The 15,786-nt window shown below is 43.4% G+C and overlaps 1 protein-coding gene across 5 annotated transcripts in view; it reads right to left on the bottom strand.

Annotated features, from left to right (window-relative positions):
* Nucleotides 1-7,898: 7,898 nt before the first annotated feature.
* Nucleotides 7,899-15,786, bottom strand: part of tox2 (TOX high mobility group box family member 2) — a 90,523-nt gene continuing 82,635 nt past the window's right edge. For all 5 annotated transcript variants that reach the window (XM_076141145.1, XM_076141147.1, XM_076141146.1 and 2 more), the window contains 4 exons: nucleotides 13,514-13,594; nucleotides 11,130-11,540; nucleotides 10,868-11,013; nucleotides 7,899-10,175 (listed from right to left, as the gene is read on the bottom strand). In XM_076141145.1, coding sequence (XP_075997260.1) covers nucleotides 10,133-10,175; nucleotides 10,868-11,013; nucleotides 11,130-11,540; nucleotides 13,514-13,594 — 681 coding nt within the window. In that variant the 3' untranslated portion in view covers nucleotides 7,899-10,132. The remainder of the gene's footprint in view (nucleotides 10,176-10,867; nucleotides 11,014-11,129; nucleotides 11,541-13,513; nucleotides 13,595-15,786) is intronic.

The raw sequence follows: 15,786 nt of genomic DNA, 5'->3' as shown, positions 1-15,786 counted from the left end.
GGGGCTGAGAGGGAATGTTGCACAACTCATTTTGTCGCAGCCTGGAAAAGCAAACATTATTTGATGGGGGGAAAAAAGAAGCAATATTGACTCTGGATAAGACTGGGAGGCACCAAAACATTCTGCATAGGAGGGGAAATGTTGTGTCAATGTAGATGTGACCAGATGACAAGAGTGTTCACTCCAAAATATCCACATTTATTTATTTTTGCCAAATTACTTCATCATTTATATTCTTTTATTCTTTTGATACCACAGTGTTTTGCCTTCATCGTCCTCGCAGCCATTTGTTTCCATTGTGTTTCATGAGTTAAGTGAGTGACCTTGCAGTGATGTGAAACATTCTTTATGTAAGTATGAACAACATGTCTGCTTTTATATGAAGTGTTTTGGCAAAATGTGTTTTCTTTGTTGTAGCAGACTGCAGACTTCCTGTTCCTATTGACCAGCCTCAAACTATAACATAATATAAACCAAAAATGCAGAATATAGGAGTAAAGGTTGATGTCACAAATACTGTGTGGCCTAAACAGCATCACTGCTTAATATTAAAAACATTTCAAAATACACCAAAACCATCCAAACATCCAGGCTGCAACATTGTGTCTGCGTGTATACTTGTGCAGTGAGTGTGTGTTGTAGGCGTTAAAGTTGTAGTTGGCCCACATGGTGCACACAACTTCACAAAAGCCTCCTGCTTCCTGTTAGACGCTGCGTTGCGTCCCTCAGCAGACAGATGGCAGTAGAGCACAGAAGGAAGAGCCAGAACCTCAGGCCTCACAGGACCTGATGTACTGTGAGAGACAGCAGGGGTCTCTGTCCCTCTACAGAGAGAGAGAGAGAGAGAGAGAGAGAGGGAAGGAGGGAGAGAGAGAGAGAGAGAGAGCGCTTTGATTGGGACTGACCCAATTCAGAACAGGACACCCCACAATATTAATAACAAGAGTGACATGAAAATCCCAAACAAAACAGAGACAAAAAGCTGCTCTCTATTTCTTGTACTTATTCTCTCTCTCTTTCTCTTTCTCTCTCTCTCTCTCTCTCTCTCTCTCTCTCTCTCTCTCTCTCTCTCTCTTTCTCTCTCTCTGTCTCGCTCCATCTTTACACAAAAGGACTAGTGAGAGGAAAAAAGAGGGCAAGAGATTAATACTCAAGCCGGAGCCGAGCAATTCATATTCCAGTTGGAAAATCGTGTTATCTGTTTTCTCACACTCTCTCTCTCTCTCATTGTGATCTTCCTCCCTAAGAGGCACTAGGAATCAAGCTGCGGTTTCAAAGAACCCAACACAACACACGACAACGGTTAGTCAGAGGTGGATGTTCTAACCTTGCACAGAACTGTTACTGAGGGAAACATCCGCGCCGTCACTTTCACTTTGTCTTCTCAATAACTATGTCAAATATGTACAGAGGGACAGGGGGGGACAAGGGGGGGAGACGGGGAGACGGGGGGACTAAAGCTGAATCCTGTGTCATTGGAGAGTCATTCATCTGAGCTTAATCAATCAGCCTCGTTTGATTGAATTCAAACTGCCTCCCAGGCAGAGGAAAGAGGGGAGATAAAGGCAGAAAATGAAAGTTGAGCTGACTCGTTCTAACTCTGACTTTCCTCCATCTCTTGTCTCTTTAATTCCCCCCCCCCCCCCCCCTCCCTCTCTTCCTCCCCCCTCTCTGTCTTTCTCTCATCCTTCTCCCAGAGGCAGGAATTATAGGTAGTCATTTCATGCTAACACATAGCTTGGATATTTTGTTCAGTTGCCTTCTTCTTCTTCCTCCTCCTCCTTTTTTTTTTTTTAAACATTGTTATTACTACTGTATGTCTTAAAGAGCCAGGTTAGGGTTATTAAATATGCCAAAGCGAATTGTATTTTCGCTCAAGTAAGCTCCTTGGAAATATTCCATCAGGGCACCCTTTTATTCTTTCCAAATGTAGTTATGAATTTTAAAGTAGACTTGTATTACTGGAGGAGAGAGGTGTGTGATCGGAATACTGAGCAAAGCCCAGATTGGAATTCCTTGTTCTTGGAGCACTGAAAGGGAGACTGTATAGTTGTCAACCGGGGAGGTACAAAAACACACACACACCACACACGCACGCACAGACACAGACACAGACACAGACACATGCACACACACACACACACACACACACACACACACACACACACACACACACACACACACACACACACACACACACACACACACACACACAAAACACACAACAAAAGGTTACAATCATTTTTGAGACTACCGGGAAGTGGCAGCACTGCTTTTGAGAAGAGGTAGTGAGTGAAAACGTTGCACAAAATAACACATTAAAGTAGCTGATGAAGTGATTCTGGTGAAAAGGAAGAGGTTTGATTGGTGGAAATCAGTGAACCAACGTTACTTTCTGATGTTAAAGCCCAGCAAAAGCATTCCAGGCCTTCAGATCCCTTCCTCCTTCCTCCTTCCTTCCCTCAATCAATCCCTCCTTGTCTTCATTTTTTGGTATTCATGAGCATATGTTTCTGTGTGAAGTCCCCTGTCAATAAATATACACCATCTTAATTGTCCCCCATCTTAATTTGACTACAGTTCTGTTCTTTTTTGGCTCAGGTGTGTGTGTGTTAAAACCTGTTTCTTTTGTCTGCGGTTTGGCAACTCTGATGATTTCCATGACAATCAAAAGAGAGAGAGAGAGAGAGAGAGAGAGAGAGAGAGAGAGAGAGAGAGAGAGGGAGACAGAGGAGGTGAGAAACAGTTGTTGGAATAAAGCCCCAGCTCGATCTGAATAGTGTATTAATAGAGTCGGTCCCAGGCAAACAGATGGCAGCTGCCAAAAACAAACACAGAAATCACAGAAATGAAAACCATAATTCAATTAGGTGGGAAGCATTCCTCACTGCAGCAGCTATTGAGCAGTTTCTATTAATTTGATGAAGCAATTTTTCAAAATGAACAAAAGCAATTTCTTCCGGAATGTTCCCTGTGTTTATTATCTGAGGCTAACAGAGGAATGAGGAGGACAAGAGCCTCGTGGTTCATGTGGGTGTGGGAAGAAAAGTTGATTTGAGTCAGCGCCTACTTAGCAAATGGCATTGAAAATAATCAATAAACGAATTAATTCTCAGTGATACTAATGTCAATTCATGTTGCAGATTAAAGCGCTGGAATAAAGCGGGAGAGTTAAACAAGTAGAGGCAGTGTGAAGAAAACTAAATTAGGACGCTGCCATTAATTGTTGAAGGTTGTGCTCAACAGGGGGCGCTAAACTACATTAAAGACCGACACCTACCACGTAGTAGAAGTAGTAGTAGTAGTAGTAGTAGTAGTAGTAGTAGTAGTAGTAGCAGCAGAAGAAGAAGAACAGGTAGAAGGAGAAGAAGAAGAAGTAGAAGTTTTAGTAGTAGTAGAAGAAGAAGATGATGACGTAGAAGTAATAGTAGAAGAAGAAGTAGTAGTAGTAGTAGTAGTAGTAGTAGTAGTAGTAGTAGTAGTAGTAGTAGTAGTAGTAGTAGTAGTAGTAGTAGTAGTAGTAGTAGTAGTATTAATAGAAGAAGTAGAAGTAGAAGTAGAAGTAGAAGATGATGATGATGATGAAGATGAAGTAGAAGTAGTAGAAGTAGAAGAAGAAGAAGAAGAGGTAGAAGTAGAAGTAGGAGAAGGAGAATTAGAAGAAGAAGAAGTAGTTGTTTTAGGCCATTGCAAGCTTCAAACTGACGGTAAGTCTACAAATTTATTATTTTGGCAGAGTTATGGCTAAAAGAATGTTATAACTACGTGTCAGAGTTTAAATGCTGTTGTTGTTGTTGGCTGTTGTTGTCTGGACTGCTTCTTTGGAATTGTGTGATGCTAAATGCTACTTAGCCTGCTCGGTTAGGTTGCTAGCAACACGTGATATCATCTCCAAACACTTTTATGGCTGATTGTTTGTGTGTTTGTTTGGGAGTTAGTTTGTGTGTCGCCACGAGGTGTGTAAAAGCATGGTGGTTTCTTTTTTCAACAGAACCATGGCAGGTAGAAGCTTGAAACCTGTTCTGTGTTTGTAGCTTTGCTAATTGCTGATTTTCAAAGTGCTGTTTCCATGTGGCTGCTTGTCATTCTGCATCATAAACCCGACGTTGTTGTAAAGTGATTGACACTGATTTTGGACAGTACTGTCTCAACTAGGGGTGGTGCTGCCTGAACAATGAAAGCAACAGTGAGTCATGATGTGGTGTGATTGCCTAACATGGCTGCCCCTCCACACACACACAAACACACACACAGTCACAGAATGTGCATTCTTATTCAAGCCTCCTTTCAGGGGAACTATGGAGAACAACAAACATCACCAACACTAATAAACAACATTAAGATGAGAGAATAAAACACGTCTGTATACAATCATCTTTTATAGTTTGTGTGATTGCTGGTGTTTATTCTAGAGGCCATTGTTCTTCCTCTCCTCCTGCTATGTTTGAATGGATAATGGCGAGGAATGTGTGGATCAGTGTTTGTTTGTAATTCATTTACAGGATAAATAGGCTAAAACAAACCGACGGTGGGTTTTTTTCCTCCCCCAACTGCTGTTTTGACAGTCTGGGTGTTTTTATGTTTGATCATTAAATGAGCAAATTAAGCAGTAATATATAGTATCCTAATATAATGATGTCACCCGCTATGATGTAGAGTGCAAAACAGTAAGAATTGTGATGTTAAAGCTGTAGCCGCACAGTATTTTCCATGACTTGGTTGCTATGGTGCTGATTTGTAAGTACATTAACCCTTTTACCACCCAAACGCTCAGTAAACTACCTGTTCTACTGCACTGAACTGGGTTGAATCCTTTCCCGAACGCGTCCACGGACCTATTTACAATGTGCCACATACCGCACGCATGACTCGCGTTAAATCACTTCCCGAGTCGTTGCGATGCATTTTCACAAGAAGCCTTTAATCCCAAACATCTGCAGCAGAACCTTGTTACACTAACATAACCATTTCTGTTTAACACTTTAGTCCGACGTGCAATTATTGGAGGATCTTAAAGGTGCTGCATGTGTGGGCGTCACTGCTCAAATCGCAGCAGCTGCAGTGTTTAACAAACATGGTAGATGACTGCGCACAGCTGGTGGGGTTTTTCTTGCCGGTGTGAGGTGATGTCGGGCTGCTAAAACGTTCCCAATAAACCAACATAACTGTCGGAGATGACTGGGGGATGAGGAAAGAGTTATATATATATGTGCGGCTCTCCTTCTGAATCATCTCGGCTTCGTTACAGACTCGAGCAGAGCCGAGAAGGAAGAAATGTGACGTATTAATGTTTTACCTCTAAGTAAGGTGGTTTCTCAACATGTGGATGTGGGTTTCACACCAGAAAAACAAAGGAAGTAGAGAGACAGAATGCCTTTGACATCTTATCACATGAGTATCTTCCGGCCACCATTTGCTTAATTGTCTCCAACACCATTTTAAACAAATTCACAAAGGTCAAAAGTGCATTTTCAGCGAATCTGTTATATATTTCTATTGGAGATGGCATCATGTCACATAACAATGAGCATAAAGATTATATATTCACACATTTATTAAAGCATAGAGAGGAAAATAAAAGAATGCTTATAAGTAGGTTTACACAGGAAGAAGGAAGAACATGTAAACAAAATAAAAGAACTAACCGTTGCCAGTGTTTGTGACATTGTTACTGGGGCTGTTCCCCTCAAACAGCACATCGGTTAGATCGGTTAACACTCCAAAATGTTATTGTGTGGATATTAATATGAGTATTTATCTTCTTGCAAAACGCGACGCAAATAATTCCGCTGATATCGGCACGTTCAGTTTCTTACTCATCTTCACCTCAGGTTTCATAATGAATCTGAGTTCATAAACCATTTTTAAAGACAAATACACACATATTTATCTTTAAGTGAAACAGGTATCATCCTTAAACGACATGGCAAGCCACCTGAGATAAAACAAAGTAGGATTTTTGCCGGTAATTAAATGGTTAATGTATGTTTTTGTTTATTATGTTTTGTAAATGAACTCCTTCAGTATCATCGACACAGAAAAAGGAAACCTGAACTCATGGTGAAAACAAAGTGAAACCCATTTCTTGTTAAAACCACCTACATTTCCTGCTGTTTGTTGCTCCACCGCAGTTGCAACTGAAAAAAAGTCTCTGTGTGTCTTACGTGTGTGTGCATGTGCATGTGCATGTGCATGTGCATGTGTCTGTGTGTGTGCGGTGTGTGTGTGTGTGTGTGTGTGTGATGTGACTGTTTGGTGCGTTTGAGCCTTTACGCTGACCTTCACGTCCTCACGCATGTAATCTCAAACAAACAGGGCACCTCACGCTCCGCTCACAGCCACCACTGATCACATCAACTCACCAAAAGGAAATGAAGCGTTCAGGTTTAAAGCCTTTTGAGAAATAAAATAAAACACCTGGAAGGGACTCCATCATCCTCAAACGTGCTCGTAAAACACATTTTAATTTTGAAGTTGTTAAACATACTTTTATTTACTTTTATTACTCGGTCAATTGTTGTTGTTTTAGTTGAGAGGGGAACAAATGTTGCAACAAATTGAAGAGTTGGCTTTCAGCAAACAGTGCGAGTTGTGAAGAACACTTAACAATTTTTAAAGGATTGAATCGAATTGAATTTACACCCAAATTCGTCAACGTTGCTGCAAGAGGTCACGATCCTGATTTCATGTAAACAAACAAACCAATCTGGAGTCTAACAGGGTCTCAACTGTCAGTGTGGCCACATCAGATTTATCTCTAAATCTGTTTTTCTTAAGGTGGTTAAGACACCGACCTCGCTGACGTTACCGACGTCGTCCATTTTGTTTCAACGGTTGGTTTCACGTGTTAGAAAAGCCTTCGCCTCCTCTGTCTTACCTTAAACTGCAGCTTTCTTCTTCCTTCTCCGTCGGCCTTGTTTGCTTTGACTTCGAGGCAGAGGAGAGGATGAAGGGCGGAGACGGACGTGGCGGGTTGGATGCCGTCTCATTTGCAAGTATTTACCACGGTAACACTACAGTAATACTACATGCGCCGGCAGTGGAGGACAGGAAGTGCGTGCAGCGAGGAGAACGCTGTTTAGGCTCAAATAAGAGAGAATAATATGAGAAAGGAAAGACACACGCTTGAGCATTGATGTGGTTAAGCATGTTTGCTCTTAAGAATGTATGACTGTGATTGTCATACGTGTGTCATATTGTCAAGTGTCAGCTTTCACAATTGTCCAATAATGACTTATTTGCCAATTCAATAGAGTCGAAGCAGAGAAGCAGGCAGACGTAAAATGAATAAAACATTGAAGGGAACGGTCGTGACAGTTCCATTTCAGTCCTGCTCTCTCTCTCTCTCTCTCTCTTGCTCTCTCTCTCTTCCTTACATACACACACACACTAAGAAACTACTAAGACTTGTGTGAAATTGGGGTAAAATCGGTGCTTTGGACGGCTGCCTGAGTTTGTGTGCACATTCCCTTTCTCTGTTCTCTTTATCTCACTACGCCTACGATGCACCACTTTCACCAGCAAAACAAACGTCTTCTCGCATCTGCTCTCTTGTTTGTTAAGATAGTTTACTGGCAAAACCCATGCTGGCTGGTGTAAACTATATCCACGGCTAATTAGCTAATGCCATCGGAGTCCAGAGCCCTGAGCTAAATATAAATATAGGATAAAAAATGCTCCCCCGTTCAAGTGCAAATACACTATAAGGTGCAGTGAGTCGGGGGTGTTAATTCATCTTTTTAAGCAGTTATTATTGTTGTTTTTTCCCCTTTTTCTCGTCTTTTGTTTGAGGAAAAAGGTGTGATCCTCTCATTAGTGAAGGCGGGGGGGGGGGGGGGGACACAAAGCGACGGGACACAAATTGGACTGTGCGATTCAAAGACAGATCAGTCATTACACACTTTTAAACTCTTTTTATTATGCAGGATTGAAATAAAAGAAGCGTTGTGACACAAAGTGGTGCTGCTGGCAAGGAAAGAAAGGAGCAGCACCCAAAAATGTAAAAAAAAAAGAGAGGAAAAAAAGCAATAACCCTTTGTTGTGGTCACCATCATCATTTTTATCAAACTAAATGAAAACAAATGAAATAAGAATAAAATACACCTTCATTGTTAGAAGCAAAAACAGATCTAATTTCTTTCATAAATAAGAAAACCTGTCAAATGGCTGATGGGTAGCTAGCAAAAACAATATATTGATAACCATTTAAAATATTTATCATTACTGGCTTTACAAATAAAATAACCACAATTGGCAGGTTTTTTTTTTACACAACATAAAATGTTATAGTTCAGTAACAACTAAAAGTGAAATTATGCTACAGTCAGATAAAAACAGGATGTCTTTGTCAGCAAAAATGCATTTTTATGTTAATCACACAAAAGTTAAAAAGATGAGATCAACACAACAGAACACCAACTAGGAACTGATCAGATCAACGCAGGCGTGACGCCGCGCTCACACGTTTGATTACTTCACCTCTGCATGTTCAGGGGACAAAAGTGACATCGTGATCAGGTGAAATAAGAAAATGAGGCATTTTGAGGCAGAAACCCTTTTCCCCTCCCCTGCAACATTGTCTCTATTCCATTTGATCTCCCCTCTTTCTTTCTATCTCTCCCCCTCCGTCTCTCACTCTCTGGCTCTTTCCATTTAATGATCTGCAGGACACATATTGTGTATTCAGTTTTAGATTGAACTTTATTGGAAATAACACACCAGTGAGCACAGATTTAATGCAAGAACGAGTGTGTGAAATACTCCTCTGAAATCCAGCTGCACAAGGCTGTTAAAATTCACGAGAAAGACTCGACACTCAAACACTGAAATGCACTCGCGCACACGCACACACACACACGCACACACACACACACGCACACGCACACGCACACACACACACACACACACACACACGCATACACACACACACACACACACACGCGTACACACATACACACGCATACACACACACACACACACACACTCTCACGCACCCACATACACAATTACACACCCAGACGCACGTCGTGAATGGGGTACATTCGAACGTCCACACATTCACACACAAACACACACACGCACGCACAGACACACACTCGCATACACACGCTCACTCACGCGATATAGTTTGACATGACTCACATGTAATATTAAAGAAGAAACAGATCTATCTGGACTTCTGATTCCCAATTTGATCCCATAAAAGTGATATTTACAATCACACTGTGACAGCTCAGCAGACCTCAACCGGTCTTTAATATTACAAAAGATTCTTTTGCTTTGTTTCTTTCCCCCACCCAGGCTTTTTTATTTATTTTTTCTTATATTTGGAGTTGATTTGCAGGCCCTGGAGCAAAGCTAGCGTAGCATCCCGGTCTGTGCTGAACTTACTAGACGTGTTTAATGTTTCTCTACAGGAACAGGGCCCACTGCTTATTGGCAAAAAAAATAATAATTTGCAAGCCAGAAATAAATAAAACAGCAACAACAACAACAACAAAAAGAAAAAACACATAAAGGAAATTAATATGATTAAAAAAGAGAGAAAAAGCATTGTTTTTCCTTCTCATTCTAATTAAAGCTGGATGGGGCCCCAGAGGGGACTTAGGTGGTGGTGCTCTACAGCCCAGCCTGTGCCGCAGAGGGAGATACAGAGGGGGGCGGGGGGTGGGGTGGTGGTGGTGGTGGTAGGGGGGAGTAGGAGGGAGCGGAGGGGAGGGGGGGGGGGGGGGGGGGGTGGGCTTCATAAGTGCTTGGCAAATTGAAAGAGCAAGGACTGCGAGTACGGTTAAGTGGTACAGACAGTAGTCATCTAGTCAAGAACAAAAACAAAAAAAAAGAAACGGTCACAAATTCTCATAGAAACAGCGGAATCATCGTTACACTGAGAAAAAGAAAAAAGAGAGAAATGGTGATGTTGTCGGTTTGGTGGTAATGGTGTTTCGGGGAGTGGAATGTGTGTTTGGTGTACGTACATTATGTATGCAAGTGTATGCAAGTGTGTACTGTATGTGGGTGTGTGCATCAGAAGAGGGCGGGCGGGCGGGCGGGCGAATGGGTGGGTGGTCGGGCGGTCGGGACGACAGTAGACCCCCCCGGTGTCATGTTTGTCGACAGCGAATCATCTTCAGTTTCAGGTGAGGTAGAGTGGCTTGTCCCTGGCTATCATGCTGCCACTGCAAAAGAACAGAGAAGAAGATGGGGTCATGACTGCTGCTTCTGTAATCGCCCACGGCAACAGTTAGTTATACTCACAAATATTTTCTACCTTATTCTGGCCTGAGCGCTGTAAATACACAAAATATTCTATAATATTGTGGCCAGAGCGAAGCTGTCATCTTCACACATCTTCAGACGCTTCAGATTCATGCTGGATCGGAGCCTGCCAGACTGTTTAGTAGAATAATAGTGAAAACCTCTGCCAGGCACATCTGTTTTTTCCTGCTGTCTGACAAACACATGACGAGCTCTATTATCTCACCATTACCTCTCCAGCTGTCGCCCCGTCTCACTGGAGTGAAGCGTGGCAGCGCTCACATGTAAAGCAGGAGGACACTGCTGACATGCTGGATTCCAAAAAGGCTTCTGGTTCTACGCTTTGGTTGGGGTTTTTTTTCATATGACAAATTCATCATGAAACGCTTGGGTGATATATCAGAGTGGAACAATGGAATCTAATTAATCCGACTCTGTCTTAGTTTTCCAGGTTAACGTTTGAAAGTGTCCGTGTAGTTTAAATTCAGATGGTTGTTCTTGTTTACCTTACAAACGCTGTGTGAGTTAATAAGCTGCAGTAATAAGCTTCACTCGCTTCCTTTTGCACAAACAAAAGGAAGCGAGTGAAGCTCTTCTGTTTCCACCGACCTACCTGCAGTGGTTGCCACACTCCCGATTGCAGTATTCGCCGTCCCAGTCATGGCTGTGAGCCACGCCGGGGCCCGGACCAGGGCCAGGGCCTGGAGACTGGGAGCCCCCAATACTCTTCTGATACTCTGACTGGAGGTGGGAAAAACCCTGTAGGGGGGGACGACAACAAGACGTTAAGCTATCACGCTACACCTAAACAATCGGTATGAATCACTTCAGACGGGCCGGTTGTGCTTGTTTCTAAGCGTACTTAAGCAAGTTACCTGCTGCCCGGGAGGTGGGGAGTGAAGGGCGGCCTGCAGCCCCATCTGGTGAGAGATGATTGGCTGGGACTGGACCTGCTGCATGCGGATAGGCTGGTTGAGGAGGGAGCTCTGATGCAGGGAGAGCTGCTGGTGGGGGTGAAGGGGCGGGCTGATCTGGAAGGAGGAAGGCGGAGAGGCACTAATGCTGGGCAGCATCTGCGATTGGCTGAGAGTCTGCGACAGGGCGTGGCGGGGGGCGTGTCCTGCGTAGCTCTGCAGGTCGGCGAGAGGAAAGGCCCCGGGCCCCAGGTAGGGCGACGAGGGCTGTGGGGGGGCTGGCACGCTGTACAGGGACGCGTTGGCTGGCATCATGTGGGGAGAAGGCTGGCTGGTTTGGGCACTTTTTGTCTCCACAGGGTCGTTGTATGTCTGGAAGAAGCCAGAGACCAAAGAAAGAAGGTCAAGAATAATAATAATAATAATAATAATTGCAGACTTTTTTTCAACTTACTCTATATGCAGATTTTTAAAAGACTAACAATCTGTCTTAGCCTTCACTATACTACACTAAAGCAAACAGTGGTGAGGTTAAAATGACATCAAACAGAGAGGACAGCAAACTGGAAATAGTATATAGGAGAAATATTAGAAGGCAATATTTTGGGGGGAATTTCTCATTTAGTTTCTCTATTTCTCTCTCAAGCTTGGATCAGCACATTTAAATTGGAAGAAATGTATCATGATGCAAAGCAAAGGAGAGAAGATTGATAGAAAGAAGTTATTATTGATTTGATGGAGTATACACACACACACACACACACACACACACACACACACACACACACACACACACACACTGTATTCTCCGTGAGCTCTACATCTGTCTCTTTAACCTCAGATGCTCGTGTGTGTATCAGACACATCCGGCTCCGTCTCATTATGTGCGATGTGCGGCGGCCTGCTGTTTAGCAGCGCCTCCCGTCTCGGCCTGCGAAATAAGCCCTGAGACAATCGATGGGACAGGAGAGAGGGACGAGTCAAGCGGCAGGTCATACACATTTGCGGGGTCAAGTGGAAAATGAAACGCCGACGACTGGAGGAAAGAGGGGTGGTGCGATGGAGAAGGAGGGGGTTAGGCCCCGATTTGCTCCACCTTTGTTCCGTTTTCAAAGCGGGCGCGCTTGATTTCCGGTCCACAAAAAATAGTGTATGAACTTACATCTTTAAACACGTGTTACGTTTCTTTAAACCGAATAAGCGCCAGACAAGTGGCGTGACATAATCCAACACTTGTTTCTTTCTACCAAACTAACTGAAATCCACCGGGGAAACAAAGAGGCAACAGGTGCACGCTGAAGATGGGACTCCTTCAAATGATGCTCCAATTACCTCCAATTTCACCCCCATCCAATTCAAGTTAAAAAGCCTCCTTCGTCTGTAATTAAAAGGAGAGAATCGTGACATTCAGCGCCGCGTTCCGATTGGTTAGCCCTGAATGAGTGAGGGCTTTGGCTTTTTACATTTTTTTTTTTGAAGTTTTCTCACTTCTCTTATGATGGCAATCCACCGATATATAGTATCAATCAAAAGTCTGTATAGGCGCTCTGACGCCAATGTCTAATTGCCCCGGAGACAAGAGATGAGAATTGTCTTTAGCTGAAAGTGTGCCACAGTGAAGAGGCTGATGAATTAGCTATTCATGCCTTAATCAAGGTGCTTGTTTTCAGCCCATGAGCACAAGAGGAAGTGCGGCGCCGTGCAGGCAGAGAGGAGGGGGGGAGGGGGAGAGGAAGGGGAGGAGCTTGGGTTCATACTGACGCGATTTTAGGGTTATGATTTGAAAACAACGCAACAAGACTGAGCGGATTGAAACAACATTTGGGCCGTTTGCTGCTGTAGACGCGGCGGATGTGTGCCGGAATCGCAGCAAAGCTTTAAAATCAACAACTTTATGTACGGGAAAGATTTTTATATAAATATGACAAACGTGTTAATGTGCTGCCATAAAATGGAGCAATCTGTGAGCGGTGTGAGCACAACTCTGAGCGCACATTAGGGACAGCAAATGATCTCTAATGTCCACTTCTCCACTCGTATGTCACACACACACACACACATGCACACGCCCACACAGGAAGAGAGGAACATTGTCGCTGCTATTCATTTCTCCCCAGGTTGCAAATTGGGTGTGTTTAAGGCCTAATTTCCAGTGTTCTCCTTTGAGCACACACACACACACACACGCACACAGGCACACACACATGCACAAACACATGCTCCCCTTCATGCAGCAAGTGGTCCATTTCCTTGGAATAAGAGTGAGAGGAATTCTCTGTCTAATTTATCATCCCTTATATCGGCGCTGACCCATGTATATCAAAGACGTGACCCCCGGTGGTTACCTTGGAAACCAGACTGGCTCTGTAGGCGGCCAGGGCTTTCAGGTACTCCTTCTTAGCAGCCTCTGTTTTCCTCTTGTAGTTCTGCAGGAGAAAACACAACAACGATTGATTACAAGGTGAAGCCAAAGGCTGGAATGACCCGACGGTCCACACTGACCGAGGTGGATGGAATAGTTTGACTGTGCGACCCACCATTACGCCCTGCGGAGGACAAACACACTGCACAGGCACATTCTAGGCGAATTGGACCATCTGCGTGGTGCTACTGCATGTGAATTAGTCATTAGTTTAAAATATTCAGAAATAAGAAAGATGTCTGGCAGTGTCTTGAAGATGGAGCTGAACATTTAGAAACGATCTGAGGCTAAATGAGGAGCGAGGAGCTGTTTGTCATTTTGCATACTGCTCCTCAGGCTCTTCCTCCATTAAGGCCGTTGCTCATGTCTTAATCACAGAAAATGTCCTAGAAAATCATTCAGACGTGAAACAAAAAAATCAAAAAAATGAATCTCAAAATGACGCATCAAGACGAGGAAACCAAGGAAACGTCACTCAGTAGCTCTTTATGGCTGCCGTTTCCCTTTTGTTTTTTTGTTTCTGTTTTTTTTGATGCTGCGAATAACAAGTGGCCAAAAGTCCACACTTTAATCGATAAGGAAGGCTCAGATCTCAGATGGTCGCCGGAGCATTTCAATATGAAGGAGACTGTGTTTGTGAATGCGGCGGATAATTACTGATCCGCCGAGCGTCTGTGGCTCTGTGGGCAGGGTCATTGCTTTCAAAGACGCAGGGGTAGAGAAACCATTAAGCATTCATGTGCTGCCAAACACACATAAGCTGACAGGCACAAACACATGCAGTCGAAAAAAAAAAGAAACTAATAAACAAACAGATAAAAGAGAAAAAGCAAATAATGGATACCATCTCAAACTACTGATGTTTATCCTCACACTCGTCCCTATTCAACAATATTATTTCTCTCCCACCATGTACAATTCTGATATTTAGGGACAAGAGTGGAATAAATAAGAAAAAGGCAACCTGGAGATGATCGTTATAAAAACAAATAGCCACAACCATTAAGACGCACTGGTAAAAAAAAAGAGTGACACCCTCACCCCTCACCCCTTAAATATTGATAGAGCCTTTGCTGCCTCTTTAATGAAGCCCAAGCTACTCCCAGCAGCTTTAATTTCAAATTAATTTAACACAGCTAATGATTTGCGCAATGACAGATACTTTTAAATAAATTACCACGCCTAAGGATGTCTAATTATTCCAAAGTGAGTGGATTCATTAGCAATTGAAGCCGTCAGAGGCTGCAGGTCAGTATGAATTAAGAATAACAAAGCTGCGCGGGGAGAGAGAGCATATGCCTCTATCGTAATCCTGACACAGAGGTGTCCCACCTGAATTAGCCCCTAATTGTGCCTTAATGAAATGTTCTTGTTTGATAACCAGTTAATTATGGGAGACAATAACTACGCAGCCCGCTGACACTGAAGGGAGTGATTACCCCTCTGACCGAAAAAGACCGGCGAGGACTGTAGAGGAAACACATGGGTGGGGGGGAGGGGAGAGGGAGGAGGGGGGAGGCCGAGCAGGAGGCGGCGGAGGAGATAATGGGGACATAAGCAGGAAATAATTCAAAAAAAGTAGAACGCGAAGGGGAGAGGAGGGGAGTCGGCTCAGTGAGAAGTAAGGAAGGAGGAGAGAATGGATTTGGAAATGCACGGACGGAGAAATAACGTAAGTGAGTCACGCAAAACTTAGATGCTTACAAATGCTGCATTTGAATGTATCATGTTAGGGGTCGAGGCCATTGAATATGAAAAACTGTAAAACCTCTGAACAAAGCCATCTCTGACCTTTCACCAGAACACAACTCCAACACTGCAGCTGGATAAAGCCACGGCCTCTCCTCCCTCGCTCCCTCCTCCATTATTGCAGTCTCCCCTCACTGCTACACAACTTAAAATTGATCATGAACTTAAACAACAAAAACAAGAAAAATGTTCTTTTGTGTTTCTGGGGCAGCGTGAACACGCAGTCACCTTGAGAAATAACGCGACCCAAATAATGCATTGATCTGGCGCCACCAAGCAAATGCCTTTGGGGATTAAACATGCTGTGTAGCATATAGTCCCTAAAACATCTTATAAATAAGAAAAATATGAGCATAAACAAGAGTAAATAGGACTGTGGTCGGCCAGACTCGAGGAGGAAACTGAATATACAGTAAAAACGACTTAAGTGGACAAGTGCGGACAAAA

The sequence above is a fragment of the Genypterus blacodes genome, unplaced genomic scaffold (genome assembly GCF_046128005.1).
Source record: "Genypterus blacodes isolate CSIRO-AG114 ecotype Tasmania unplaced genomic scaffold, CSIRO-AGI_Gbla_v1 ptg000017l_1, whole genome shotgun sequence".
NCBI lineage: Eukaryota > Metazoa > Chordata > Actinopteri > Ophidiiformes > Ophidiidae > Genypterus > Genypterus blacodes.
Note: the sequence above shows the minus strand (reverse complement) of the source record. Positions and strands in the feature narration are given on the sequence as shown.